General features: G+C 48.8%; 1 protein-coding gene across 12 annotated transcripts in view; it reads right to left on the bottom strand.

The window, feature by feature from the left end:
• Positions 1-13993: 13993 nt before the first annotated feature.
• The window catches only part of TNS3 (tensin 3), a 222572-nt gene continuing 209645 nt past the window's right edge, over positions 13994-26920 (bottom strand). For 11 of the 12 annotated variants that reach the window (XM_025291331.3, XM_045166422.1, XM_044946771.2 and 8 more), the window contains 7 exons: positions 25985-26080; positions 25198-25275; positions 24377-24454; positions 20469-20637; positions 18306-18374; positions 18179-18205; positions 13994-16800 (listed from right to left, as the gene is read on the bottom strand). In XM_025291331.3, coding sequence (XP_025147116.3) covers positions 16656-16800; positions 18179-18205; positions 18306-18374; positions 20469-20637; positions 24377-24454; positions 25198-25275; positions 25985-26080 — 662 coding nt within the window. In that variant the 3' untranslated portion in view covers positions 13994-16655. The remainder of the gene's footprint in view (positions 16801-18178; positions 18206-18305; positions 18375-20468; positions 20638-24376; positions 24455-25197; positions 25276-25984; positions 26081-26920) is intronic. The other variant, XR_006552887.2, reaches the window with a different exon arrangement.

Below are 26920 nucleotides of genomic sequence, written 5' to 3'. Positions count from 1 at the left end.
TACTCAAGTTGCTGTTGTTTAGTCGCTCAGTACTATCCAGCTCTTCGGAACCCCAAGGACTGTAGCCCACCAGGTTCCTCTGTCCATGGGATCTCCCAAGCAAGAATGCAAGAATAAGGGAGTGGGTTGCCATTTCCTTCTCCAGGGGGTCTTGGCAACCCAGGGATCCAACCTGCGTCTCCTGCATTGGTAGGCAGATTCTTTTACGTGAGCCACCAGGGAAGCCAAATTACTCACAAGAAGGGGAATCAAGGAGCTGAGCCCTGCTTCCTGGGACCATTGCCCTCTGCCCTCCGGACTTGTAAAGCAGCTGGGCCGGAGCAGCGCCCTCTGGGGTTCATTCTTACAAAGGACCTTACAGGGAAAGGAAGACTTAGATGCTCAGCAAACCCTACAGGTTCATAGCCGCAGTCATTGCGTCCAGAACGCCCCTCTTCTGTTTCTGTGCTTAAAACTCATGACACGTCTAGGAAATCGCTTTTCTTCCTCGTTTCTGCAGAGCTGAGGAGGATGGGGGAGGCGGAGAATGTATGCCGCCCCGCCCCACACCCCCGCCCCGGGACGGCGCGGGGCCCCCAGCTGCCGGGCCTCCCCTGTGGAATGGAGACGCCATGTGCAATCCCGCGAGATAAACCTGCAAAGCACCGACACGTGCCCGGCCCGAGAAGGCTCTGAGAGGACCTGCCACCTTCTCTCCTCGTTAAGCGGGTCCCTGCGGGGTTCGGGCGAGGAGGAGGACTCCTTAGGGCTCCCGACTATTCTGAATGCCGATCTCCTTGCCACACCAAGCATCCCGTTTCCCCAGCCCTGAGATCTCAGCTGGAGCCCCCTCTCCTCCCCAGAAGGCTCTTCACAAGGCTGGGCTACTACCGATACAGTGTTCAGGACCGAGTGGGCTGTCCACAGATTCCCCCCACCCCGCACCCCGCTCGAGATCCTCGCTCCCTAACCCTAGACCTGGTCCAGGTCCTGCGCGCGAACCTCCCCGTAGCCCCACTGCCCCTCTCGAGTCCCCGATGGCGCGCGCCCCCTGCCGGCCACTCCGGCACCCTACGCAGCATAGAGGATTTTCCTTAATAGAAAGCAGTTTATCGTTGTGTTTAGTCGTTCACTGGTGTCTGACTCTGCGATCCAATGGACTGTAGCCCACAAGGTTCTTCTGTCCATGGGATTTCCCAGGCAAGAATACTGGAGTGGGTACCTATTCCCTTCTCCAGGGGATCTTCCCGACCCAGGGATCAGACCCAGGTCTCGTGCATTGAAGGCAGAGTGCTGAGCGACCATTCTGAAAATACTCCCCCCTAGACACACACACACACACACACACACACACACACACACACACACCAAAGAAAGAACAACAACAAAAAAGGGAACCTTCCCACTCTAGCACAACTACAGCTACCTATTTGTGTTTTTTTCTGAAGCTTTCTTCCACAGTGTTTGTGCTTCCACATCCGCCAGCAATGACAGGAAAGCACACACAGCCAGCCAGCCCGCAGGTGTAGATGGTGGACAGCAGTTTGCCAACCCCCAGGAGCCTGCAAAGGTGCTGCGCACTTTCTCTAAATCAATGTTAATATGTCTTCAACCCCCAGCCTCCTCCTGATGGTTGTGAAGTGCAGGCTGTGTGAGCATTTCCTCACCCGCTGCCAGCAGCAAGGAACGTCCTGGGGTCCCAGGTGACCCTCCAACCTGGTCCCTGCTGACCGCTGAGGAGCAGGAGGCCTGAAACTCTGTAGTCAGTGTCGCTCCTGGCCCACGTTGGTCACTCACCTGTAGGTTTGAGGGTGATAAGGAAGACCTCAGATGCACAAGCACAAACAACCACACACAAGCAAACACACACACATTCACAGCTGCTCTATAGAGCAGAACCCCTCCTACAGAATCCTTGGACCCAGTGGTGGCCAGGGGAGCACGAGGGGCCAGGATGCAGACCTCTGAGCTGGGGGCACGGGTCCCTCCAGGAGCAGAAGCTCCCACAAAGCCAGGAAGAGAAGGGTCTTCCCACAGCAGTGCTTGCAGCCCTGCCCAACCTCACTCTGGGAGCACAAAAGACCCTCCAAGTCACAGAGAGCTAAGATCAGCAATCTCCTTGACTTCCTTCCTCCTTCTCACCCTAGTAAATTGTCTGTGCTTGTACAAAGTATATGCAGCCCTTGTCTGATACCCTGGCCTGGAGAGGTGCGCCTCTGTCACCTCCCAGGTGAGGGGGCCCCATAAAGCTGGAGGGAAAGGAGGGGAGGGAGGGTGCAGACAGCAGCATGGGGAGCGCTGCTCAGGCTTAATCTCAATGGATGGTTTTGAGGCTTCTAGGAGTTAATGTCTGACACAGAGCAAATGCTAAATAAAGTTTAAAGACTTATATTTCTCGGATAATTCATGGACCTCTGTCCAGAAATGAGGCATTCCTTTCCACTGGGTAAACTCCTAAGAGCAGGTTTGGTGGGTTATACGGTAAGTGCATGTTTAACCTTGTAAGAAATGTTTCCTAAGTGTTCACACTCTTTTTGCATTCCTTCCAGCAATGGGTTGGAGTTCCTCTTGGGCATTTTTTAAAAAATTTAACCACCTAAGAGTGATGGAATGATATCTCATTGTAGTTTTAATTTGCATGTTTCTAGTGCCTAATGAGGGCTTCCCTGGTGGCTCAGTAGTAAAGAATCCACCTGCCAATGCAAAACACCCAGGTTTGATCCCTGGGTTGGGAAGATTCCCTGGAGAAATAAATGGCAACCCACTCCAGTATTCTTGCCTGGGAAATCCCATGGACAGAGAAGCCTGGTGGGCTACAGTCCATGGGATCACAAAAGAGTTGGACACACTTAGCAACTAAGCAACAAACGCCTATTGATGTTGAGATGATTTTCATGTGCTGATTTGCCATTTGTATCTCTTCCTTTGTAAAGTTTCTATTCAAATCTTTTCCCCATTTTTTTTTCCAACCTTCACTTTTACAGTATCTGTAACGATGTCCATTCCCACATATCTTTTCCTGCTTTCCTTTGGATAACTAGGTGGATAATAGGCCGATCTAAGAGACTAAGCATATGGAAAATGCAAACACATGTTTGATTATATGCCAGGAGATCTAGTAATTCTGCTTCCTTGCCAGCAGAGCAAGCAGATACCCTGGAACTACACTCACACCGTGTGTCAGGACTCTTCAGATACTTCACTTTGGTTCTCTTTGTCTTTCCATTCAACTGGGCCTAACACAGGAGGAAACAAAGTACTCCCAATCTGACCCCCACACTCCAACTGTTAGGAAGCAGGTTTGGGGGCTTGTCACACCTGACACCTAGTAACAGGAAGTTCAGTTCAGTCGCTCAGTCGTGTCCGACTCTTTGTGATCCCATGAATCGCAGCATGCCAGGCCTCCCTGTCCATCACCAACACCCGGAGTTCACTCAGACTCACGTCCATTGAGTTGGTGATGCCATCCAGCCATCTCATCCTCTGTCGTCCCCTTCTCCTCCTGCCCCCAATCCCTCCCATCATCAGAGTCTTTTCCAATGAGTCAACTCTTCGCTTGAGGTGGCCAAAGTACTGGAGTTTCAGCTTTAGCATCATTCCTTCCAAAGAAATCCCAGAGCTGATCTCCTTCAGAATGGACTGGTTGGATCTCCTTGCAGTCCAAGGGACTCTCAAGAGTCTTCTCCAACACCACAGTTCAAAAGCATCAATTCTTTGGCGCTCAGCCTTCTTCACAGTCCAACTCTCACATCCATACATGACCACAGGAAAAACCATAGCCTTGACTAGATGGACCTTTGTTGGCAAAGTAATGTCTCTGCTTTTCAATATGCTATCTAGGTTGGTCATAACTTTTCTTCTAAGGAGTAAGCGTCTTTTAATTTCATGGCTGCAGTCACCATCTGCAGTGATTTTGGAGCCCAAAAAAATAAAGTCTGACACTGTTTCCACTGTTTCCCCATCTATTTCCCATGAAGTGATGGGACCGGATGCCATGATCTTCGTCTTCTGAATGTTGAGCTTTAAGCCAACTTTTTCACTCTCCACTTTCACTTTCATCTCAAAAGAGGCTTTTGAGTTTCTCTTCACTTTCTACCATAAGGGTGGTGTCATCTGCATATCTGAGGTTATTGATATTTCTCCCAGCAATCTTGTTTCCAGTTTGTGCTTCTTCCAGCCCAGCGTTTCTCATGATGTACTCTGCAGAGAAGTTACATAAGCAGGGTGACAATATACAGCCTTGACGTTCTCCTTTTCCTTTTGGAACCAGTCTGTTGTTTCATGTCCAGTTCTAACTGTTGCTTCCTGACCTGCATATAAGTTTCTCAAGAGGCAGGTCAGGTGGTCTGGTATTCCCATCTCTTTCAGAATTTTCCACAGTTTATTGTGATCCACACAGTCAAAGGCTTTGGCATAGTCAATAAAGCAGAAATAGATGTTTTTCTGGAACTCTCTTGCTTTTTCCATGATCCAGCAGATGGCAATGTGATCTCTGGTTCCTCTGCCTTTTCTAAAACCAGCTTGAACACCTGGAAGTTCATGGTTCACGTATTGCTGAAGCCTGGCTTGGAGAATTTTGAGCATTACTTTACTAGCGTGTGTGATGAGTGCAATTGTGTGGTAATTTGAGCATTCTTTGGCATTGCCTTTCTTTGGGATTGGAATGAAAACTGACCTTTTCCAGTCCTGTGGCCACTGCTGAGTTTTCCAAATTTGCTGGCATATTGAGTGCAGCACTTTCACAGCATCATCTTTTAGGATTTGAAATAGCTCAACTGGAATTCCATCACCTCCACTAGCTTTGTTCGTAGTGATGCTTTCTAAGGCCCACTTGACTTCACATTCCAGGATGTCTGGCTCTAGGTGAGTGATCACACCATCATGATTATCTTGGTCATGAAGATCTTTTTTGTACAGTTCTTCTGTGTATTCCTGCCACCTCTTCTTAGTATCTTCTGCTTCTGTTAGGTAACAGGAAAGATGACAACAATAACACTGATGTTGATGGTGATGATATGATGGTGAAGACGCTGGTGGTGGTGGTAACAGCGATGATGGGGATGATCACCATGTTCCAGGCTTTGCACTGGTTCTTCTTATACAGAACCTCATTCCATCTTCATTGCAACCTTTTGAAGACATGGAGTCTGATGCCCACGATCACAGAATGAGGACTGATCAGCCCAAACCCACCCATGTGCAGAGCACTGGAAAAGGGGGAGACTCATCAGTGCATGCCTCCAAAGTATGTGTCCATGCTCTACCAAGCACAGTCACCTTTCTTTTTAAACTTGTGTTAAAATACTTTCATTGGTATCTCCTTGGCTTGTTTTCTCTCTGTTCTTAAATGCAATGTGATCAGCAGCTGTGCCTCCACAGCTGTTGTTTGGTTGGCTCCACCATCCAGAGAGGTAACTTTCTTGGTATTTTCATCTTACAGAGGAGGGAAGTCTTCCCCTCCAAAACCCTTCTCCTCAGCCTCTGGCAGGTCCCGAGCTGTGTGTACAGCACACCTGCTGGGATAGACACATATTCCTGCCTGTCACCTGCCCACCAAGGTAAAATAGAAGTGGAGAAGGCAGGACTCACAGAGTCATGGCACAAGTGGCCTCGCTTTTGTCTTTCTTTTTCCTTCATGTCCGCTCAGGGGGAACAGGTGCTAGTTGACATCTCAAGCAGGCCCAGTAACTACTCTGCTCGTGTTTATATATAAAATGCCACTGTTGCTTATGGAAAAAGCCAATTGGTGTTGAAGACATGCAGGGCCTCCTGAGAATTCACCTTTCCAAGCTAACTCAGAGTTGTTCACCTCCCCTCGGGATTTGTTGCTGGAGCCTCAGGAGGGGTCTTGGGAGAGAAGAGCGAGGAGAGCAGAAAGGTGCTCATAGCTGGACTCTGAGCTCCCCGTGTCCTTCTGCAGGGTCTTCACAGCCTGGATGACCCCACTGCCCTGCACTTCCCTGGACCTGGGCAAAAGTTCTTCCTTTTGGAAATCACTTCCTCCCTCCTCGGCCCCAATAAATCCTGACCACCTACTGCTTCTCCTGGCTCAGACCCGTCCATCCTGCTGGGTGGTTGCTGAGGTAGGTGCGAGGTTGAAGGTTCTCTCCCGGCTACAGGTCTCCCTCTGCAGCAGGGCCTTCAGCCCAGGCCTGAGCCCCACCTATCATCTGGTCAAGCCTGAGCCTCTGCCAAATTTTCCCAGTCTCCTCTTCATTGTACTCGAGCTCTCGCACCCCTAGTTTTCCAAGGACAGAAGGGTGGCTGAAAACACACCAGGTTTCTCCTTGCCTGACTTGAGGCAGTAAAGTGCATGCATGCTCACTCGTGTCCAATCTTATGGACTCTTTGCAATCCCATGGACCATAGTCCACCAAGCTCCTCTGTCCATGGCATTCTCCAGACAAGAATACTGGAGGGATGTTGCTATTTCCTACTCCAGGGGATCTTCCCAATCCAGGGATCAAACTCACATCTCTTGAGTCTCCTGCACTGACAGATGGATTCTTTTTTTTTTTTTTTTTACCACTGAGCCACCTAGCAAGCCCCATTTGAAGCAGTAGTGCCCACCTATGTGCCCCTGGAAAGTTCCACCTGCTGGTGTTGGGTTTTTTAATCAAAGGTGAAGTTTGAAAACTCAACCCAGGTCTTTTGGAGAACTGGTCACCCCACTGAGAGCCCCCCAACACTGCACTGTGGGAGGCTTGCCTTTCTCCAGATTCCCTTCCTGTCTCAGCTTCCCTTTCCCCACCCCAGGGGTTCCCCAGTTCACTTCCCTGCACAGGTCACTCCAGGGCTCCCACGTCACAGAGGAGGAGGCCACCATGGTGGTTATAGGTTCATCCTCTGCAGGCATTCTGTATTTCCCAGTTGGAGCATGTTTGTAAGAGGAAGCACAATTCTGCTTGGTTAGCAAGCCTGGGAGGCAGCTGCTTTGGGTGGTGTGGCAGTGCCACAGAGGTTCCCATGCTGTCAGGCCGGTTTCCCTTGCTCTCTCCACGCAGAGATGTTGGGTTGCTGTCCATACCACTCAGGACTCACGTTTGTCTTTAGTCTTCTAGATTCTTTCCACTTTTACCTCTGTAACAGCTCTATGGAAATACAATGCACACATTACACCCTTCACCCATTCAAAGTGTAAATGGTTTTCCTATCTTCCCTACCATTCACTGACAACACAATCAGTTTTAGAACATTTTCAGCACCTCATAAATGAGGTTTCTTTTGTTTTCATTCCTGGTATCTCTTTATATCTGTTATCAGATAACAAGGATGACTGGGACATGGAGGCGGGATGTGGGGGGAAGCAGAAAGGTTGGCTGGTGGGGCAAGGAGGTGTAGGAGGGAAGGGAGTAAGGTATGCCCTCTCCTTCCTGTGGAAGCTTTGCTGGGCCGGCTCCTATTCAGGCTAAGACAGGGAGACCACCAGACCACCGCCTTAGTCACTCAGGAATGCAAACCTTCTCAACCCCAGCAGTTTGAGGCCAATCCTGACCATCTCACTTTAAGCCGGGGCAGTACCTTTATTTGGAAGTGTCCCCACTCTTATTCTAGGGAGTCACCGCTATGAAGAATGAATGTGAAAGTGTTAGTCGCTCAGTTGTGTCTGACTCTTTGCAACCCCATGGTCTAGAGCCCACCAGGCTCCTCTGTCCATAGGATCCTCCAGGCAAGAATGCTGGAGTGGATTGCCATGCCCTTTCCAGGGGATCTTCTCCCCTAGGGATCAAACCCAGATCTCCTACATTGTGGGAAGATTCTTTACCCTCTGAGCCACCAGTGAAATTCCTCACTTTTTGTACAATGGGTCTCAACTTTAATCTGCAAATACCATCAATTGGTCTATCAAGGATTAAAGACTGTAATAATATTTTTTAAAGATAATTATAGGTATGATTACATGCCAATTCCCTACAGGTGCTGTTCTAACCTGTTCACTCATTTAATTCTCAGGACATCAGTATCACATAAGCACTACGACTTTTCCCATCTGACAAAGGAGAAAAGCTGGTCTGGTCAAGTAGCCTGTCAAAGTCACAGAGTGAATAGGCAGGAGAGCCAAAATTTGAAGCCAGACAACTAGGCTTCAGCATCCAAACTCCTCACATTAAGACAACTCAATCTATTTTTCATTTCACATGCTCTCCATCTGTAGGTTAACAGCTAACAGACACCGCACTGGTCTTCGCGGTTGTGCCTGCTCTAGTACCTGGAGAAGGAAATGGCAACCCACTCCAGTACTCTTGCCTGGAAAATCCCATGGACGGAGGAGCCTGGCAGGCTACATACAGTCCATGGGGTCGCAAAGAGTAGATACGACTGACTTCACACTCACACACTGCTGTAGTAAGCGATGCTGCCACTAGGGGGCGATGGTGTCCACTATGCTCTCAGCCACCGCCAGATTCAGCACATCCTGGGAGACTGCAGGTATGGCTTCAGCTAGATTCTTCCAGTTCAAATGCAAGGCAAAGTGCAGAAGGAGGGAACCAGTTCACAGGAGATTGCTCACTGGGGAGAGTGTGCAGGGATGTCTTTTCGAGGCCACAGGGAGGACACAGGCTCTGGAATCGCTGACTGGGTTCTTGCAGCCTCCCATGCTGCCTGGCTGGGGCTTTGACACAGAAAGAAATTAGAGTTAAAAAAAAAAGAAAAAAAAAGACAACCAGGTCTGTGTCCAGACTGTGGTCAAGTCAATGCATTTTTCTGACCCTGAGTTTCATTCTCAGTAAATGGGCCCAGACCCCTGCTGGCAGCTGTCTGCAGCTGTTCATTTGCAGCAGCTAAGATCACCTGACTTGTCTGTGCCCCATTTGGGAGCTGTTGTGTAACCCACTCCATTGTTCTTGCCTGGAGAATCCCAGAGACAGAGGAGCCTGGTGGGCTGCCGTCTGTGGGGTCGCACAGAGTCGGACACGACTGAAGCGACTTAGCAGCAGCAGCAGCGGTGTAACCATAGCCAGTTTCAGGGGCTCCTGGCCGAGGTTGTTGGCAGACTCATCCTGTGACACTGGGGGATCTGTATGGGGCCCACATCTAGGCCCAGATGGCAGGAAGTGCGCTCCCACCAGGCCCACTCAGGTTTGTGCTGTCTGGATTCCTTGACTTTTCCACAGCGGAGAGCTTGAACCCATAAACCAAGCCAACTGGCAAGGGTTTGCACTGCACCTAGCAAACAGTAGGTGCTTAACCAATGTCTGTTTTATTGTCCTAACCAGCTCTCCAGGATCTAGGCAACTTGAGATGGTCTTAGAAACCTTAAGGGCCCAGAGAAGACCTATGCCCTTTCCCAGGATTCCCTCTGCTTTTAGTTCAGTTCAGTCACTCAGTCGTGTCTGACTCTTTGCGACCCCATGGACTGCAGCACGCCAGGCTTCCCTGTCCGTCACCAACTCCCAGAGCTTACTCAAACTCATGTCCATTGAGTCGGTGATGCCATCCAACAATCTCATCCTCTGTCCCCTTCTCCTCTGCTTTAGGGCTCAATTTATGGTCTATTTGGTGAAAAGTCCACAGGTGCTCGAAAAAATGTGTCTATTGCTGCTGAGTGGGGTTCAGGATTCGTCAGTTAGATCCTGTGGTTGCTTATGTTGTGCAGGCTTTCCATATCCTTCTTGATTTTCTTTTCATACTATTCTATCACATAATGAATAGTCCTAGTATAATAGCTCTATCCGATGCTGAGAAGAGCATGTTGAGTTCCGACCTATACTGTGGGTTTGCCTGTTTCCTTTCAGCTCAGCCAGCTTTGGACTTGTGTACGGAGCTTCTGATGAGTGTCCGTTTAGGAGCCTCACGTCTTTCTGGTGGACTGGTCCTTTTATAATTGTATAGTGTCCATCCTTGTCTCTAGTAATATTCTTTACCCTAAAGTATACTTTCTCAGGCATTAGTACAGTGGTTCCTATATTTTTTAAATTAATGTTGTTATGGTATATATTTTTACATCTTTGTAATTTCAACTTACCTCTGTCACTGAATTTGAACTGTTTTGTAAAAGGCATTTTCATTCTGCAATCTGTTTTTCTTCAGACATTTACATCAAAGGTAATTGCTGATAAGCTAGGACTAAATTCTGATATATGATTGTTTTTGTTTCCTAGTTTCTGTTTTCTTGCCTTCCTATTAGTTTTCATTTAAGATTTCATTTTGATATATTTAGTGTTATGAAGTATATCTTTTTGCATAGTTTCTATGCTGCTTGTTAAATTACTAATTTAATCAGTAATTTAATATAATCTGTTACTACATATGTGTGTGTGTGATTTGTCATTATCTGCTGGTATCAGCATTTCACCACTTGGTCTGATGTGTGGAAATGTCACCTCCATTGAGGTCCCTTTACCTTCCTCACTTTGAAATATCACTGTCTTGAGTATTGGATGGTGGAATAATTTTTGTTTCAATCATCAATCATTTTTTATTTATAATATTTGTAAGGAAAAGCAGGGTCTGTCATTCTTTCCATTGTTCTGTTTTCTTTCCTGATGCTCCAAGTTCCTTTCATCATTTGTACTTCTGTTCAAAGAACTTCCTCTAGCCAAATTGTTAAGAAGAGCCCTACTAAATACTAATTCTTTTAGTTCCTTCACCTGAGAAAGTCTGTTTTCCCTTTATTCCTGAAGGTAGTTTCCCTGAACATAGAATTCACAGCTGGTATTTCTTTCCTTTCAGCCTTGAAAAATGTGTCACTTCCTTCTGGCCTCTGTGGTTTAAAATGAGAAATCCACCATTGTCATTCAATATACATAATCTGACATCACTTCTGTCTGGCTGCTTTCAAGAATTTTCCTTTGTCTTTAGTTGTCATAAAGTTCTTGATGAAAAGTCTTGCATGGAGTTTTGTTGTTGCTGTTTTGGACTCCTGTTTGGGGTTCACGCAGCTTCTTGAATCTACACGTTCGTGTCTTTTGCTGGATTTCGAGAGTTTGGCTCATTGCTTCAAATTCTCCTTAGCCCCATTCTTCCCCTCACCATCTTAGACTCAGCGATAACAAACAGTTGCCCCTTAGGTCCCCTCATGTATTCAAGTCTCTGCCAATCAGATTGAACTCATCATTGCTCAATCAAGTTCCCAAATTCACTCCTCCATCATCTCCACTCTGCTTCTGAGCTTCCAGTGGATTTTTAATTTGCTTTATACATTTGTGTAACGTAATCTGTTTGGATTTTTTCATGACTTCGAGTTCTTTGCTATGGCTCTGTTTCTGTTTCTCCATTTGTTTGAATAGAATTTTGACTTGCTTGTTGAAGCATTGTTGCAGTGCTTTAAATCCTGGCCAGATACTGTAATCCCAAAACCTGATTCATCTAGATGCTGGCCTTAGTCAATTGTGTTTTCTCATTCAGGCTGTAAATTTCTTGGTTCCTGGTTCAAAAGGTAATTTTCTATTGTATCCTGGATATTTTGGCTGTTATGTTAGGAGACCCTGGATCTGGATTAAGTCTCATGTGTCAGCAGGGGTGGACCTGCGCGGGGGCAGCACCACGGGGCAGCCCAGACCACCGTGGGCTGCACTCCCTTCGACTCTTCAGGCTTTTGGCGAATAGTGCCCTGAGGCTCTCACTGGCCCCCGTAGGGTTGCCTGAGGGGGTCTCAGTAAGGGAGAAGCTGGCAGGACCAAGGCTCAGAAAGCCTTCCCTGGCCTGGCATTTACTGTGGGGGATCACTTGCCTGTGGGAGACACAAAGTGCTTCCAGGAGGGGGCAGGACCCCTGCCTGTGCCCCCACCACCCCAGTGTCTCTGGGATGGGGAAGGAAGTCTCAGATCCCCAGGGACAAAAGGCTTTGGGAACCAGGTCAGTTGTGGCAGAATCCCTTTTGCTGGGACCCTCACAGGTGACAGGCTTCTGAGGAGCCCACCACACCCCTACTGTTGTCCCAGCCCAGGCTTGGGCTGTAATTGGGCTGTGGTCTGATTCCTCAAGAACTTTAATGTCATTTGTTCTTGGACCATTTTTCTTATTACAAATTCAACGCTGCAGCTCAAATGTGTCCAGACAGAGCCCATTCCCAGGTCGTGCAATGTCCCTTTGCTGTACCCCCAGGTCCATCTGGAAACTAATTCAGTCTTGAGCTGGGCTCCAGTGCCCCTGCTCTGTGAAACGTGACCTCTGGGCCATGGTGGGGGGCAGTTCATCCCACCACCTTGGAGACCACACAAACCTCTAGGAGACAAAAAAGCCAGGACCATGAAGGGTCAGAACTGATGGCCCCCAAAAGACTGGTGAGGGGCCATAACTAAGAGATCCAGGATATGAGTGGGCAGGGCGAGATGGGGACAGTCACTGATAGGTCCAGGACCCAAGTTGGTGGGGCAAGGGGGTCTGTCACTGATAGGTCCAGGACCCAAGTGGGCGGGGCAAGGAGGGTCTGTCACTGATAGGTCCAGGACCCTAGTGAGCAGGGCAAGGGGGGTCTGTCACTGATAGGTCCAGGACCCTAATGGACAGGGAAAGGGGGTCTGTCAATGATAGGTCCAGGACCCAAGTGGGCAGGGCAAGGAGGGTCTGTCACTTATAGGCCCAGGACCCAAGTGGGTGGGGCAAAGGGGCAGTCACTGATAGGAGGCTGAGTGATGAACAGGGAGTGGTGAAGCTCCCCATAAGGCAAAGGCTGTCCAGCGAGGCCTGTGGGTATTGGGTCTCTGACAGTTCTCTCTGTAGTCTAGGGCCGTGGTGACAAACCCAGACTGTGTCCTTGAAAGTGCACCTATAAGATGGGTAGAACCAGAGCCCCTCCGCTTTTTCTCCCTGCTGTGACACTGGTCAAGGGTCCAGGGCCTAGTGAGAACCTTCTGTTGGATAAGATTCAACCCACCCCCACCTGCTCTCCCTTCCACTCTCAGCACCAACCATGGGGCACTACAGGTCCTCCTTCACAGCACAGCCCCCTGGGCATGTCAGCAGAGCAGAAAGCAGAGGACTGCACAGGTATACCCACCTGTGAGGAAACTTTGAGGTTTGGGGAAGGGGCAGCTCCTTATCAGTCCATAATCAAAATGGGCCCAGGTTCTGTTTCTTTTCTGACCTGGAGCAGAGGCAGCTCTGGGGGTTTAGCCACATGGATGGTCACCTTAGTCCTGAGCCTGGTCATGCCTTGGCCCCAATGTGCATCACAGCCAGGACCCAAATCTCACATGCACTGGTCATACCCAGCCTCATCTTCCTTTCTCATTGCAGGCTCTGGCATAGCCAGTGGAACTGAGGCCACCATCCAAGTGGCTTAATCCCCATGGCTTCTTCCACTCCAGCTGAGGAAAGAAACCAACCCTAGACGGCAGAAAGCCAGCACAGTGGGGCTCCACCTAGCTGGGGGGTGAGCCCCACAAGCCCATGAGAACCTGCAGAGCTGTGCTGGGACTGTCACCAGCATCTATTGAAAAAAAAATAAGTGAACCCACTGGAATTTTGGGGCTTCTCTGGTGGGTCATATAGTAAAGAATCCGCCTGCAACGTGGGAGACCTGGGTTTGATCCGGGGTTGGGAAGATCCGTTGGAGAAGGGAACAGCTACCCACTCCAGTATTCTGGCCTGGAGAATTCCATGGACAGAGGATCCTGGCAGGCTACAGTCAATGGGGTCACAAAGAGTCAGACACGACTGGACTTTCTATATTCAGGTTCAGCACCCACTCTGATTAAACACCTGGGAAGTCCCATTAGAGGCTGACCTACACTAGGAGCTTCCTCCTACAGGTACTGGATTAGGGGCTTTGTATCAACATCAAAAATGTAGCAGTACCTATGATCAATACCACATGTCATTATTAAATTCTTAAAATCTCTGAATACAATTTTCAAGTCTCTGGGCAGAAATCAAACTATATTCCTGAAGGAAAAATATACAGTAAGTTTGTAAGTGAATCTACTCATTCATACACAATCCCCTTCAAACTCCCAGATAAACACACACAGAGGCATATTCAGACATGCCCACACCCCCATCCACACTTCCACACACCCTATGGGGCACTTCCATCTAACACCACAAATGCTTGCCTCACTGAGGCTTATCAAGTTTATACTTTTATTATACTCTGAATAGAGGTGATATTTAAAGAGCAGAGAAAATGACTATACAAAGGATTTATAGAACATTCATTTACATACTGGATATATTCTTTACAATATAAGAAAAGTAAAAATATCCACTACTAGGTAAGGCAGAGAAGGAGACACAATTAGGTCTCTGATGCCGAGAATACACACAGAGACCCTTAAATGCGGTGTGACTTAACACGTTTACAGGTTAACACTGGAGGAATACAGCATAGGTTAATGAGCAGGTTAACAGGCTCTGGCTATGAGGCTATGATGCTAGTGGGGTTCAGTCCTCGTGCACAATCCAGCACAGTACCCCTGTGTCCATGGGCACCCCAGATGCCTGGGGATGTTCCTTCCCTGCCTGCCCAGAGCCAGTGTTGGTGGTGGGGCTGCCCAAGGTCTGAGCACAAAGTTCACGGACTTGTCTTGTTCCATTTTATGCATATGTAACACACTGTTGTACCAGCTCCTCAGAAACCAGGAAACTCAATTCCTTTCATTCCTTACTCCAGAGGGAGCCGGTTGCTGGGAGGAAACTTCCTTGACCACTGAGAGAAAAAGGCTCAGCTGCCAGTCAGTTTAAAAACCAAATGTCAGGGCTTGCATGATCTGGACAAGGACAGCCACGGGTGGGAGAAGGTCCCTCTGTGACTGGGGCAGTTGATGCTACTAAGTCCAGAACCCCTCGTGAGCCCTTTCTTCCTCTGTCAGAAGGATAAGGGACCTCGCCTGCAGTCTATGGGTCAAACTTGTGGACCAGCATCTCAGGAGGAGGCCCCTTTGGGAGCCAGCACAAACCTCTGCTCCTCTTCGCTGAGTTCTGCTGTGAATGAAAAACTGAAATGCAAGATGTCCCCACCCCAGCGACCAAGGCATCAGGCCTCTGGGAGACACCGGCACATTCTCCTCGGCCATGCCACCACATGTCAGAGAAGAGGGTCCGCAAGGACCAAGGCAAACATTTGGCACAGAAACGAGGCACTTGTGTTGGTGCATCAATAGAAGCTAAACAGTGGACTCACCCACCTGCTTTCACACACACACACACACACACACACACACACACTCATGCACACAAACAGTGCCCACTGGATTCGGTGGATCCCACCTCTGCTGTCGCTGTCTCTGCCCCACTTTAGAAACAAAGAATCCACAGAGCACATTTTCAAACACTAGTGTGATGACTGCCGCAGTGATTCCTGGTGTTTGAAGAGCTGGTGCTTGATTTGGGAAGCGGAGGAGATGGACAGTTCTTCGGGGATGGAGAGCCGCGGCGTGAACATCTGGGGTGATGGGAGGGAGACGGGGGCTTTATGACGATGTTGCCCAGCTCTGTCTCTTGCTCTGGGGAGCCTGCAAGACCACTGGTTTCTCCCAAACCCCAGACCACTGCCAGATTCAGGTGGACAGACCTCCACTTAGCAACATGCACATGAGTATAAACAGCATGCCTGATTTGGTGCCTAAGATGATGCAGAAGAGCTGGGAACCAGTGTAGAACACCTCCCCTTGCTCAGGTTCCAGAACACATGGATCCCAGTGGGAGACAACAGGCAGGTGGAGACAGATGAGCACTCCCGCAGGTCAACAGTTCTGGGGTGGTGAGCTTTCCCAGGCCCTAAGTGATACAGAGCAAGCCTGAGTCTCAAACTAATCGTGTCCCACCTCTCAAGGCCTTCCTCCCCAGAAAGGCTGTATCTGCAGCCAGGAAACCACACGTGGATGGTCAAGTGTTCGGAAGGCTGCTTGTGGAAACCAAATATGGATGGTCAAGCATTTGGAAGGCTGCTTGAGGCAAAGCCAGTTTTGGCAGCCACCCTTGGGCAATGACAGCTGAGAGCATGGCCAAAAGAGTCCATACTGCACTCCTGGTACATCTGACTGGGGGTAGACGCTCCTCTTAGAACCCTGACCTTGGCAGACGGCAGCATGTAGACACCAGTACAGCATAACAAAGGCAAACTGTTATCATAAATAACTTGGCAAAAGTAAAATATAAATTATATGGAAATGGGGCTTTTCTCCTATCTTTTCACTTTTCCCTCTCATGGCCCAGTGCGCCATTCAGACCTGGTATGTGAGCGGAGGTGGGGAGCTGTCCCCACGCTTGGGCTCTGGCCTCACTGTGACCAATGTGACCTTTCTTGTCCTCGCCGCCCATCACATCGTCCCCTTGCCCACGATGCCATAGTGCTCCAGGAGGGCCTGACCTGCACGAACCTTCAACCAACATGCATCCCCTTCTCAGGTTAATCAATATCTCCATTGTGGGAGGACAGAGGTCCTGGCATGTCCACTGGCCAGGAGCGCTCTGACATGGCAGTGACGAGGCACTCAGGGCCACGGGGAGCAAACTGGGCTCCCCTCCTTCCCATAAACACCAGAGTGCGAGGAACAGGGGTCCCCACGTCTCCTTGAATGGTTCTTTCCCGAGCGGGGACTGGATGGGCGCACCTGATGTCCAACTTCCTCTGCCCAGAAATGCATCCATGAGCTGTGCCCCTCAATTGAGGCCACAGGCGGCAAGGTTGTTTGTTCTCATGTTTGAAAAGTCGGAGGAGCCCCTTTCCCTCCTGGTGCTGGACTACCAGGGTCACGTCAGCCCCTCTGGAGTCTCTGGGCTGTGAGGGCTCAGATCTTCTTAGGGGAGCCGATCATGACCTTTGACACGAAGTTGACAATGGCGCTGGCCGGCTGCTCGGGGTCATGTTCTGCAAACAGGTGGCACACGTTGTCCGTGGCACTGCCCTGCTTCCGGGCCACAAATCCAAAGACTCTGCAACAGGAAAGGTGGGTTAGCGTGCCAGCCGAGGCCCATCCTTCCCACAGGGTGCACGCCTCTGCTTCTTCCCTCACCATCGTCGCCTCTAACCACCACCTCTCCAAAATCTTGGGGTGATATCCCCTGCCAGACACCTGCCTGTACATCCCCTCCATGCCGGCAGGGAAGATGCCGTGCCCAGACTTCGCAGGGGAGGAACCCGAGGAGCAGGGCTGGGGAGGGCCGGCCATGAGACTGAGACCTGAACTGAAGACTTGGGTCTAGCCTGGCTGGAACCCTCCAGACCCGTCAGCTCCTGGGCACCAGTCCCGAGTCTCTGGGGAGGACCCTTGCTCCACCACAGGAGCTGCCTGTTCCCTCCTCACACCATCAGAGTAGACGGGCACAGACAGGCACACACCTGCGGATGCCAGCACCCCAGCCTCGGTTCCTGGGGTTGGGGTGCTCTGCCTAGATGCCCACACTCCCAGCCACTGGGGCTGGAGGATGGGGGGGTGCTAAAAACACACCAGGGGCTCCCTGCCCAGGCCACATGTGTGCAGGAGAGGACACTGTTTAAAAGAACAGCACAATCTATTTTTTCTGAATAAGCTTTCGTGAGCCCCAAACAACACAATAACTACCATTAACCAAATCCAAATCCCTGGATTATCCCTTATTTAAGGTCCTTCTTCTCCTCAGAGAAATGAAGGATGGTTTTATCTGAGCTGAGTGGTTTCCACCCCATGGGAGGGACAGGCCAATGGCACTCAAGTGACCCTCCGGGGCAGCAAAGCCCACGTATGGGGAGCGCATTTGGTCCTAAGAGCCAGAGCTGAGGTGGCCTGGGGTAATGCCCCTTCTTGGGGGCTGGGGAGGCCTCCTAGCACTTTATTAGATGCCAAGATAAAGCTATAAACTCAAAATTGGAATCCCAGGAGAGGGCTCCTGCAGTGAGACATTTGCGGTCATCAAATTTAGGTGACATGGAGATGGCCACCTGTGGGGGTGTAGACAGCTCTGGGGGATCTGAGGTTACACAGGCAGCAGGGCTGGGGGCTCCCTCTGGTCTGGGAAGCACTGACGCCTACTGCACCCACGTGGCCCTCCCTCCTAACACACCAACCCCCTCCTCAACTGCCGGAAACGCCATGCAATCTGCTTCATGCTATTTATACCCTATGTTATGGGTCAAATGGAAGTGTTGCTCATTCAGAGAAAAGCAGACAGAAAAGTTAACCCTCGGCAGGCCCTTTCTGCATAAAAAGAACACTTGCATTTTTGTTTAAAGCCAAACCCAAACCCATAAGCATTATTTCTCATCTTCCTCTTTGGAGATCTGAAGTGGAGTGAGTGTCAACTGAGAGAGGACACAGGCCGGCTGGCAACGTACCTCGAGCAAGGGCCGTCTGTGACCCACCTTGCAAATCAGAACAAGAGAAGAGTCACGTTAATTTCTTTATTAACTTAAAAAGCCAAGGAAGCACATGCATCGCTTAGTAGGGATACGGGCATCTTACTTTCTGTCCTGTGGGTCCAGCGCACAGAAGATCACGCTGCTCACGGGGTAGTGTCTCCGGAAGAAGAGCCTGCAGGGACACAGGGGAGCACAAGCCCGTCACTGGGGTCTTTCAGTGACAGTGCTGCCCTAGGAGCCCCATGAGGAGGCTTACGCGGGCAGAAGTCTATTTCATGCTTTTACCGGTCATCTGGAGAGAAGAGTAGAGCATACATTTGTTAAAGATCAGCAGACATATGAAGCTGGGCGCTTGGGAAGGAGCAAGTCTTGGGGTGAAGGCAAGCACCGTGAACAGCAAAATGGAGAAACTGCATCAAACTGAGTGAGTCCTGGCCTTCCTGCCTTCATCCCAGGAAGCCACCCACTATCTACAGCTTTAGATGATTGCCTGTGAAAAGGGCTTCAGTATAGCCCACCATTCTCCTGCGAGGGGAGCCCAGTCACCTCCATAAGGGATCTAACGGCCTTCTGTAAACTGTGCACATTAAATTCACTGGGAGGTGCTGCTAACGCCAGGCCAGTACAGTCGCTGGGGGAACCATCAGAGGACCCCTCTGTAGGGGTCCCAGCCCCTGTCACTCGTCCTTTGCTTCACGGCCAGCCCTGTGTGCCCCACGCCAGCTGGACAAGTGCCCCCTCCTCCTGAGGGAGGTGGTGTCCCCAGAGGCCAGCATAAGGGAAAGGGATGGGCAGAGCCAGGCACCTTTCCATGGGGGATGCTGAGGAAACAGTCCCCTTTATCCAGCATCAGCTGTATAGGCATGTTCCGTCTGGCAAAAAGAAAGCTCCTGAGTGCTGTGGGCGCAGCCCATCCCCAGGGTTTTGTAAGCACACGGGGAAACCAGAGGTACACAAAGAGCACACCGGTAGCAGAAGAAAATAGAGGCTGCAAAGGAAGGAGCCGTGCTGTCCCGCCTGACCCTGTGTCCACGCTTCGACCGAGCCAGGCTCGCAGCTTGTGTCTATTTCATTTAAGTCACAAACATTCTGAGCAGTTACCTCGGTGCAGCTTGAAAAGTGAGGGAACTGAGTGCAAGGCATGCGGGGCCTGCTGCGCGGATCACTTGGGTCAAGAGGGGAGCGAGGACCCAATTTGAGCAGTAGAACCCACACCCCACCCCACACTCCCCGCCTATTTTATCCTGAGAGCAGTGGTTCAGAGCCCCTCCCAAGCCCAGGACTAGCTCTGGAGCAGGGGCCACGCTGGGAAGAGCTCCTCAGGCACTGGTGTGGGCGCTGCCCTTCCAGCTGGCATGGGGACTGGTGGCTGCCTACCCCTCGAAGCTCCTGCCACCACTCTGCTTTTTAGGGCAGCTGATCAGGCTCCTTCATTAACTACAGCAGGCTGTTTCCACTGCAAATAAAAAACTGCCTTTTAAATGCCTTTCATCCTGAGGTCAAAGGCTCTGCCATTGTTCTGTCCAGGCACCTAACCCTGCTCTGTGCTCCGGCTGGAGCTCCACAAGTGCCCCCTCTCCCTGAACCTCCACTCCCTTGGAACCCACTCAGCGACAGCTTGGCAGGAAGTCCCTGGAAACTGAAAAAGCATCTACTGCCTAGATGTTCAAATGTTGCTAACTAAGATATAGTACTATACAGTATCTAAATAATAGTTAATAATTATTGACATAAATTATTCTTTTATATTATATATATTATATAATTAACATTAACTTAATACTGAAATAATATCTAACAAGGTCATACTCTTACCTGAAACAGGATAATAGTTATAACTTCTGTCATAACTGTTAGAAGTAATGACACTAAAGCAAAGATGAGTAGAGTCTACCATAGTCACGGAGTATTTTTACAGAAATGACTTAGAAGATTTTTGCAATTGCAGATTACACACACACTGTGTGTGTATCTAAGAGATACTCAAAGATCTATGTATCTTTTTAAAATTTTTACTGATTCTTTAAAAAAACAGCATGTGGGCCAAATGTTAATAGTTTATATATGTCTCTGGGGACATACCGAACGAACATCAGGACAAAGCACAGACGGACCGGATCATCGATTCGTTCCTGAACCGCAAAGCTCTGCCTGGTGACCACCACACGTCCAGGGGCTTGAGCAGAGCTGGTAGGAGGTCTAACCCCAGGTGAGGCCAGAAGCCTTGCCCGCCCACCCCGGCAGCCCGGCCACTGGGCACACTCACTTCCTCTGGTTGTCTGTCAGGGTGATGCCCTGGGCCGACACCTTGAAGTGCACAACTGTGGACAAGGGAGGTGGCTCCTGGACTAGGGTCATGCTCAGGGCCTTCTGGATGGCTTGGTGGCCCGTGAGGGACTCCATCTCCACGGAGTTCAGGTACCACACATTGCAGGCTGGAAGACACAGGGGGAAGTGGCGTTAATGCGTCTGCCAGACTCAAGGGCCCTGGGGCTTACGAATGACGTGCATAAATTCATGGCCAGGTGTATCTGAGGCAAGCGCCCTTTATTTCTAATTCCAAAGGTGTGGAGAGCGAGTGACTCAGAGACACACACACACCCAGCACTGGAGTCAAGGAGACTTCGCCCACTGGTCGGGATGTGTTTCCACCTCTGCTGAGTTATTTATACCTGGCATCCCTGGGGGGATGGGGGGACTGGAGGCACCTCCTCAGTCTCAGTGTGGGCCTAGGTGGGACGAGAGCCCAACCACACCTGCAGTTAAGGAAACATCCCAAGAGGGGAGCGTGCAGTCTGGACCCTGACTATCCACCCTGCAAGGAGTTCTAAAAGCACAGGCATCCAGAAAGAGCTGCTGAGAACGAATGACTTGCAGTGACTCAGAATACAGTTCTGTCCCAGGCAAAGAGCTGGGACAGCCTGTTCCATCCCCACACTGCAGGGGGCTGGGGGCTTGTCCATTGCCATCACCCCTTGGAGAGGCAAATAGCTGATTGTGAATGCAGCTTTGTAAACAGCCTGAAGGCCTTTTGAGCCTAGCTCCCTGCATAAGTCAATGGGTTGTTGTGACCACGGGACATTCAGACTCTGCCTCAAGTTCAGTTGTGTAGGAGCCATGACCTCTCCTGGCCACTCCCCAAGGATGTGTTCCCCCCAGGAACAGAGCCACTCTCATTCCCCAGTCTGCCAGATGCAGCTCTGAGAGTGAGTAGGGGTATCTTCATTCCATCTCTAAAGGCCTCTAGATATTCACTAAACAGAAGCGAAAGTGCTTTCCTGTGACTGGATCGATTAACCGGGCTGTGTTCCCACCCAGGCTGTCTTCCTTTGGGAGAGTCTCCCTGGAGGCCTGGCCACAAACTGGCTCCGCCTCCACCCCAACTTCTGAGACTGAGCAGCAGTCACACCTGTTGGCAGGTGCGCTGCCACATGACCATGCAGGTGGGTTAAGAAGAACAGAAATAAAGTATAGTGTCCCTGGTGTCAAGACGCAGGGCACACCCACAAGAACCCTGCGGCTTGTCCACAGCTCTCTTAAGCTGGGGTCGCTAGGACTGCGTCTCATGCTGCAAAAATGGCCTGGCCTGAAACTAATAAGCAATTACAGCAAGGCTGCAGGACATAAGGTGAATATACAAGTTAGTCACTTCCCTAAGAACAAGAGGAATTTGGAACTAAAAACACAATCCCAATTTATATTAGCACCCCCAAAATGAAATAGGTATAAGTCTAATAAAATATTGTATGTACAAGATCTATATGAGGAAAAGTATAAAACTCCCACTAATAAAATCAAAAAACTAAACTAAATATTCCACATTCATGAATGGGAAAACTCAATATATAATTAAGATGTCAGTTCTTCCCAAAAGTGATCTGTCGAGGCAATGAAATCCCCATCTAAATTGTAGCAACTTACTCTGTGGGTATGAACAAACCTACTCTAAAGTTTATATGGAGAATAAAAGACCCAGGGAAGTTGACACAATACTGAAGGAGAAGAATCAAATGAGAGGACTGATAATATTAATACTTGACTTACTATAAAATGTCAGTAATCAAGACAGTGTGGTATTGGTGAAATAATAAGACAAATAGATGAATAGAGGAATGAATAGAGAGTCCAGAAATAGACCCACATTAATGCAGTCAGTTGATCTTTGACAAAGGAACAGAGGAGATACAATGTAGCAAAGACAGTCTCTTCCCACAAATGGTGCTAGAACAACTGGACATCCACATGCAAAAACAATCAATCTAGACACAGACCTTAAATCCACCACAAAAATTAACTCAAAATAGAACAGATGCAAATGTAAAATGTAAACTATAAAACTCTTATAAGACAGGAGAAAACTGAGATGACCTTGGTGATAACTTTCTAGATAACAAAAGACATGATCCATGAAAAGAAGTACTGATAAACTGGGCTTCATTAAAATAAAAAAACTTATGCTTTGAGAGACACTGTGAAGAGGATGAGAAGACAAGCTGCCTCCTAGGAGAAAGTATTTGCAAAAGACAAATCTCACAAAGAACCAAAATATACAAAGAACTTGTAAAATTTAGCAATAAGAAAACAAATAACCCTATTGAAAAATGAACAAACAACCTTAACAGACACCTTACCAAAGAAGATATGAAGATGGCAGACAAGCACATGAAAGATGCTCCACGTCATACGTCATTGGGAAGATGCAAATTTAAATGACAATGAGATACCACTAAGCACCTATTTTGAATGACCAAACTCCAGGACACTGACAACACCAACTGCTGGGAGGGTGTGGAGCAGGAGGGAGTCTCATGCATTGCTGTGGGAATGCAAAATGGTGCAGCCACTTGGGAAGACAGTTAGGTGGTTTCTCACAAAATGAACACACTCTTACCATATGATCCAGCAACTGTGCTCCTTGATACTTATCCAAAGGAGTTGACAGTTACGTCCACATGAAAACCTGCATGTGGATGTTTATAGCAGTTTTATTCACAATTACCAAAATATGTAAGCATTCAAGATGTCCTTCAGTGGGTGAATGGATAAAGTGTGGTATATCCAGACAATAGAATATTATTCAACACTAAAAGGAAACAGCTCTCAGGCCCTAAAAGGACATGGAGGAATCTTAAATGCATAATACTAAGTGAAAGAATCCAATCTGAAAAGGCTCCACTACTGTATGATTCTAATCATATGACACTCTGGAAAAGTGAAACCACAGAGACAATCAAAGGATTGGTTTGCCAGGATCTGGGAGGAGGGATGAGCAGGTGGAGCACAGAGGATGTTTCGGGCAGTGAAACTATTCTGTGTGATACTACAATGGTGGATACGTGTCATTAAACATTTGTCCAAATCCATGGGCTTCCCAGGTGGCGCTACTGGGAAAGAAGCCACCTGCCAATGCAGACATAAGAGACTCAAGTTCGATCCCTGAGTCTGAAAGATCCCCTGGAGGAGGGCATGACAACCCCCTCCAGTATTCTTGCCTGGGAAATCTCCATTGACAGAGGAGCCTGGTGGGCTAGAGTCCATGGGGTCTCAAGGAGTAGGACATGAATGAAGCAACTTAGCACGCACGCATGGAATGTACACCAGGAGTGAACAGTTATGTAAACTATGGACTCCGGGTGACTGAGATGGGTCAACGTAGGTTCATCAGCTCTAACAAATGTCCCACCTGATGGAGGATGTTGTTAATTGAGAGGCTGTGCATCTGTGTGGGGACAGGGGGTATAAGAGAAACCTCTGCAGCACCCTCTATGAACCCAAAACTGTGCTGAAAAATAAAATATATTAATAAGAAAAGAGTGCCCCCAGTAGCTCACTGTCTAGGGGTCAGTGTCACCCTGGGTCAAACTGTGGACTCATTGATTACTTTACTATATATCTGCTGGAGGGGCACATTACCCACAGTCTATCTGACCATGTCCTCAAATGAAACACAGGTTGTGACATTTATACCACTGAATTTGGTCTTGTTCAGCCCGTGGAGTCCTGGCCCTGCCGCCAGGACACTTGCCCCGCCATCCCCAGCCCAGCCCTGTGGTGGCTTATATAGAAGGAAGCCTCCTCTGACACAGCAAGGAAAGGAACCCAGCCTGCAGGCAAGAAAGGAATCCCACCTCTGCCCAGGAGCCAGTAGGAGAGGAAAACACATCGAGGACTGACCTGCCCCTTGCTTCAGCAGCTCGGCCGCAGAGTTGGCCGCTGTTTGCTGAGGATTTTCGGCTATTTCCTCCAATGGATCTGTAGGAAGAAGGAACAAGAAAATGCATCCCGGAGGGTGACAGGCAGGCTCTGCAGAGCTGGGCCTTCCTCCGGGCGACAACAGCTGCACCCAGAGAAGCCATCATCACACTTCAAGCAAAATCTGCGCTGGCACAGGCCAGAAAATTACCCTTCTCATCTATGAATTAATTTATATGAACAACTACATTTTGAAACGTAAGTCACATCTGCTTATATTTATCTGCTTATATTTTAAATTAATCATCTTTCTGGAACATAATGCAATTATGTGAACTTGAGATGGCTTAGGAAAGCAGGGATATGTCTGATCATATGCTGTGGGTACTATTTTTAAAAATTCTTTTCCCATGGTAGTTTGAAGCAAACACAAAGGTAAAGAGAATAGTTCATCTAGCACCTAAAGTCAACAATATCAACATTTTTCTGATTTTGTAGAATTATAAAAATGAAATGTAAATGACCTTGTAGGTCTCTGAGTCCAAGCATTTTATACTTCTGAGCTATAGAATCTTTGCTCCACAGAAGCTTTTCACAAAGCCATGATATAAAGATATGAGCGGAGGCTGTGGGGGCAGTGGGCCACCTCTTACCTGACCTGACCTATTCAGGGTTTACCCACAGACATGTGATGGAAAGGAAGTTTTGGTCTGATTTTTATCGCTGAATCTCTATAGATTCCAACACCTTGTGAATGACCCCACACAGAGAGCCAGAGCAGCCCTGGGGCCCCAGCAGCGTACCTCTATCCGGAATGAGCAGTTTGCAGGGCAAAGCCAAGGGCGTAATGGAATGCTGACACACCAAAGCCGTCAGGCTCCCTGTGAATGGATGAACAGCAAACAGGAGTGAGCACAGCCCTAAATACTGCATTGCTCCGCCAATTCATCTACTGAAAGGAGGCTGTTGTAAAGCATGACACCTTATATTTTTAGCAACCTACATACTCAATAACTGGGAATTTGTGCAAAGCTTCAGTGAAGCAGCAAGTCCAGCAGACAGCGAAGGGGCAGGTAATAGGAACTACAGATGATTCTCACCAAAGACGTGCCATTGCCAATTTATAAAGAACAAGTCACACAGTCTGCTGATTCTGAGACCGCCCCCACTGGCACCACCAAATTGTCTCTGTAAGGCGATGCTTTGGTTTGCTCAAGCTGCCTGTGAGTGCATGCCATCTTTTGGACATGCCTGCAGGGTCAAAAATTATCTCTTCTCACAGGGAATCTGTGCTTTCCTTGTGCCTGGTGGACTCCCAACCTTGTCCATACTTCTCTGCTCGCCTGCATAGACCATACCTAACGGAATCTGCATTTCCAATCCTAGCACGGTGCATCTTATTTGCCTAGTTTTAAGAATGCTTTTAAGAACAATTTCATATCCAGTTTATTTTAGAAATGATAATTGAGGGATCTAAAAATGGGGATGAAAAGTAGATGCTCTGAGTGAAGCCCCAGCAGACTGATGGACCAAGCAGAGGGAGCTCATGCTCATGGGTTCAGACACCATGTCAGGCGCTCAGCCACTTACCGAAATATGGTTCATTGGAGCACCCTTTCAACCGCACTCCTTTTGGGGTACACTCAATCAAAAAATGCCGAACAAGTTCATTGGCCAAATCTCCAGCTGAGGGGAGAGATTTAAAAGAAAGAGAAGAGCATTTTTAAAAATGAGAGCATGGGAGGATGAGAGAGCATGAAGGAGAATCTGGCCCCTGCAACAGGTAGGCTGCCAACAACCACTCCAGTAATAGCAGCTGGATTGCAGGACAGTGGCTGAGCACTGCCTGGATGGGCAGCTAGAACTCACTCCAGTGACCATGGCTAGAGGTGGAGGAATCCTTGGGAAAGAGCCTTAAACATTCTGCAGAATTCCCAGTTATGGGAATAAGCAGCTAAGAACTGAGAACATGGACCTCCAGTTCCTTCACCTCCTAAGACGAGAGCTTAGAAGGACCCAGACACAGCATGATGGCCAAGAATGAATCACTGGAAAGAGCTGGAAGGGTGACAGTCTTCTGAGTAAGATTTAGCCAGGAGTCAGGTACCAAGCCCCTTCTGAAAGCAAGCCCTCTAATCATATTGCTACTACACTGTGTTCGTGCCAGCCCACAAGCCCAAAAAGAAAGTGCATCCTGAAAAATCACAGAATGGCACTGTCTGGTGGTGGAAAAGTACTAATAACAAACAGAAGAAAAAGAAGTCACTGCTGTGCTAATGAATCCCGCAGACCTTCATGCTGTGCTGTGTCTCTGTCCCACCTCCTTCAGCACCCTCCCTGAGAATGTGTCTCCAGGGCAACAGGTTTCCATGGGAATGTGTCTGCTGTAACTTCTAACATTAGGTTTGGGCCCCACACCTGGCCCACAGCAGGTTCCCTAATAATGCTTACTATAAACAACAGTGACAAATATCAACATCAGTGTCAGCATTTTGCAGGGGCAGTATAGCTGGTAGGAAAGGAAAT

The sequence above is a fragment of the Bubalus bubalis genome, chromosome 8 (genome assembly GCF_019923935.1).
Source record: "Bubalus bubalis isolate 160015118507 breed Murrah chromosome 8, NDDB_SH_1, whole genome shotgun sequence".
Classification (NCBI taxonomy): domain Eukaryota; kingdom Metazoa; phylum Chordata; class Mammalia; order Artiodactyla; family Bovidae; genus Bubalus; species Bubalus bubalis.
This window is presented reverse-complemented; position numbering and strand designations above follow the sequence as displayed.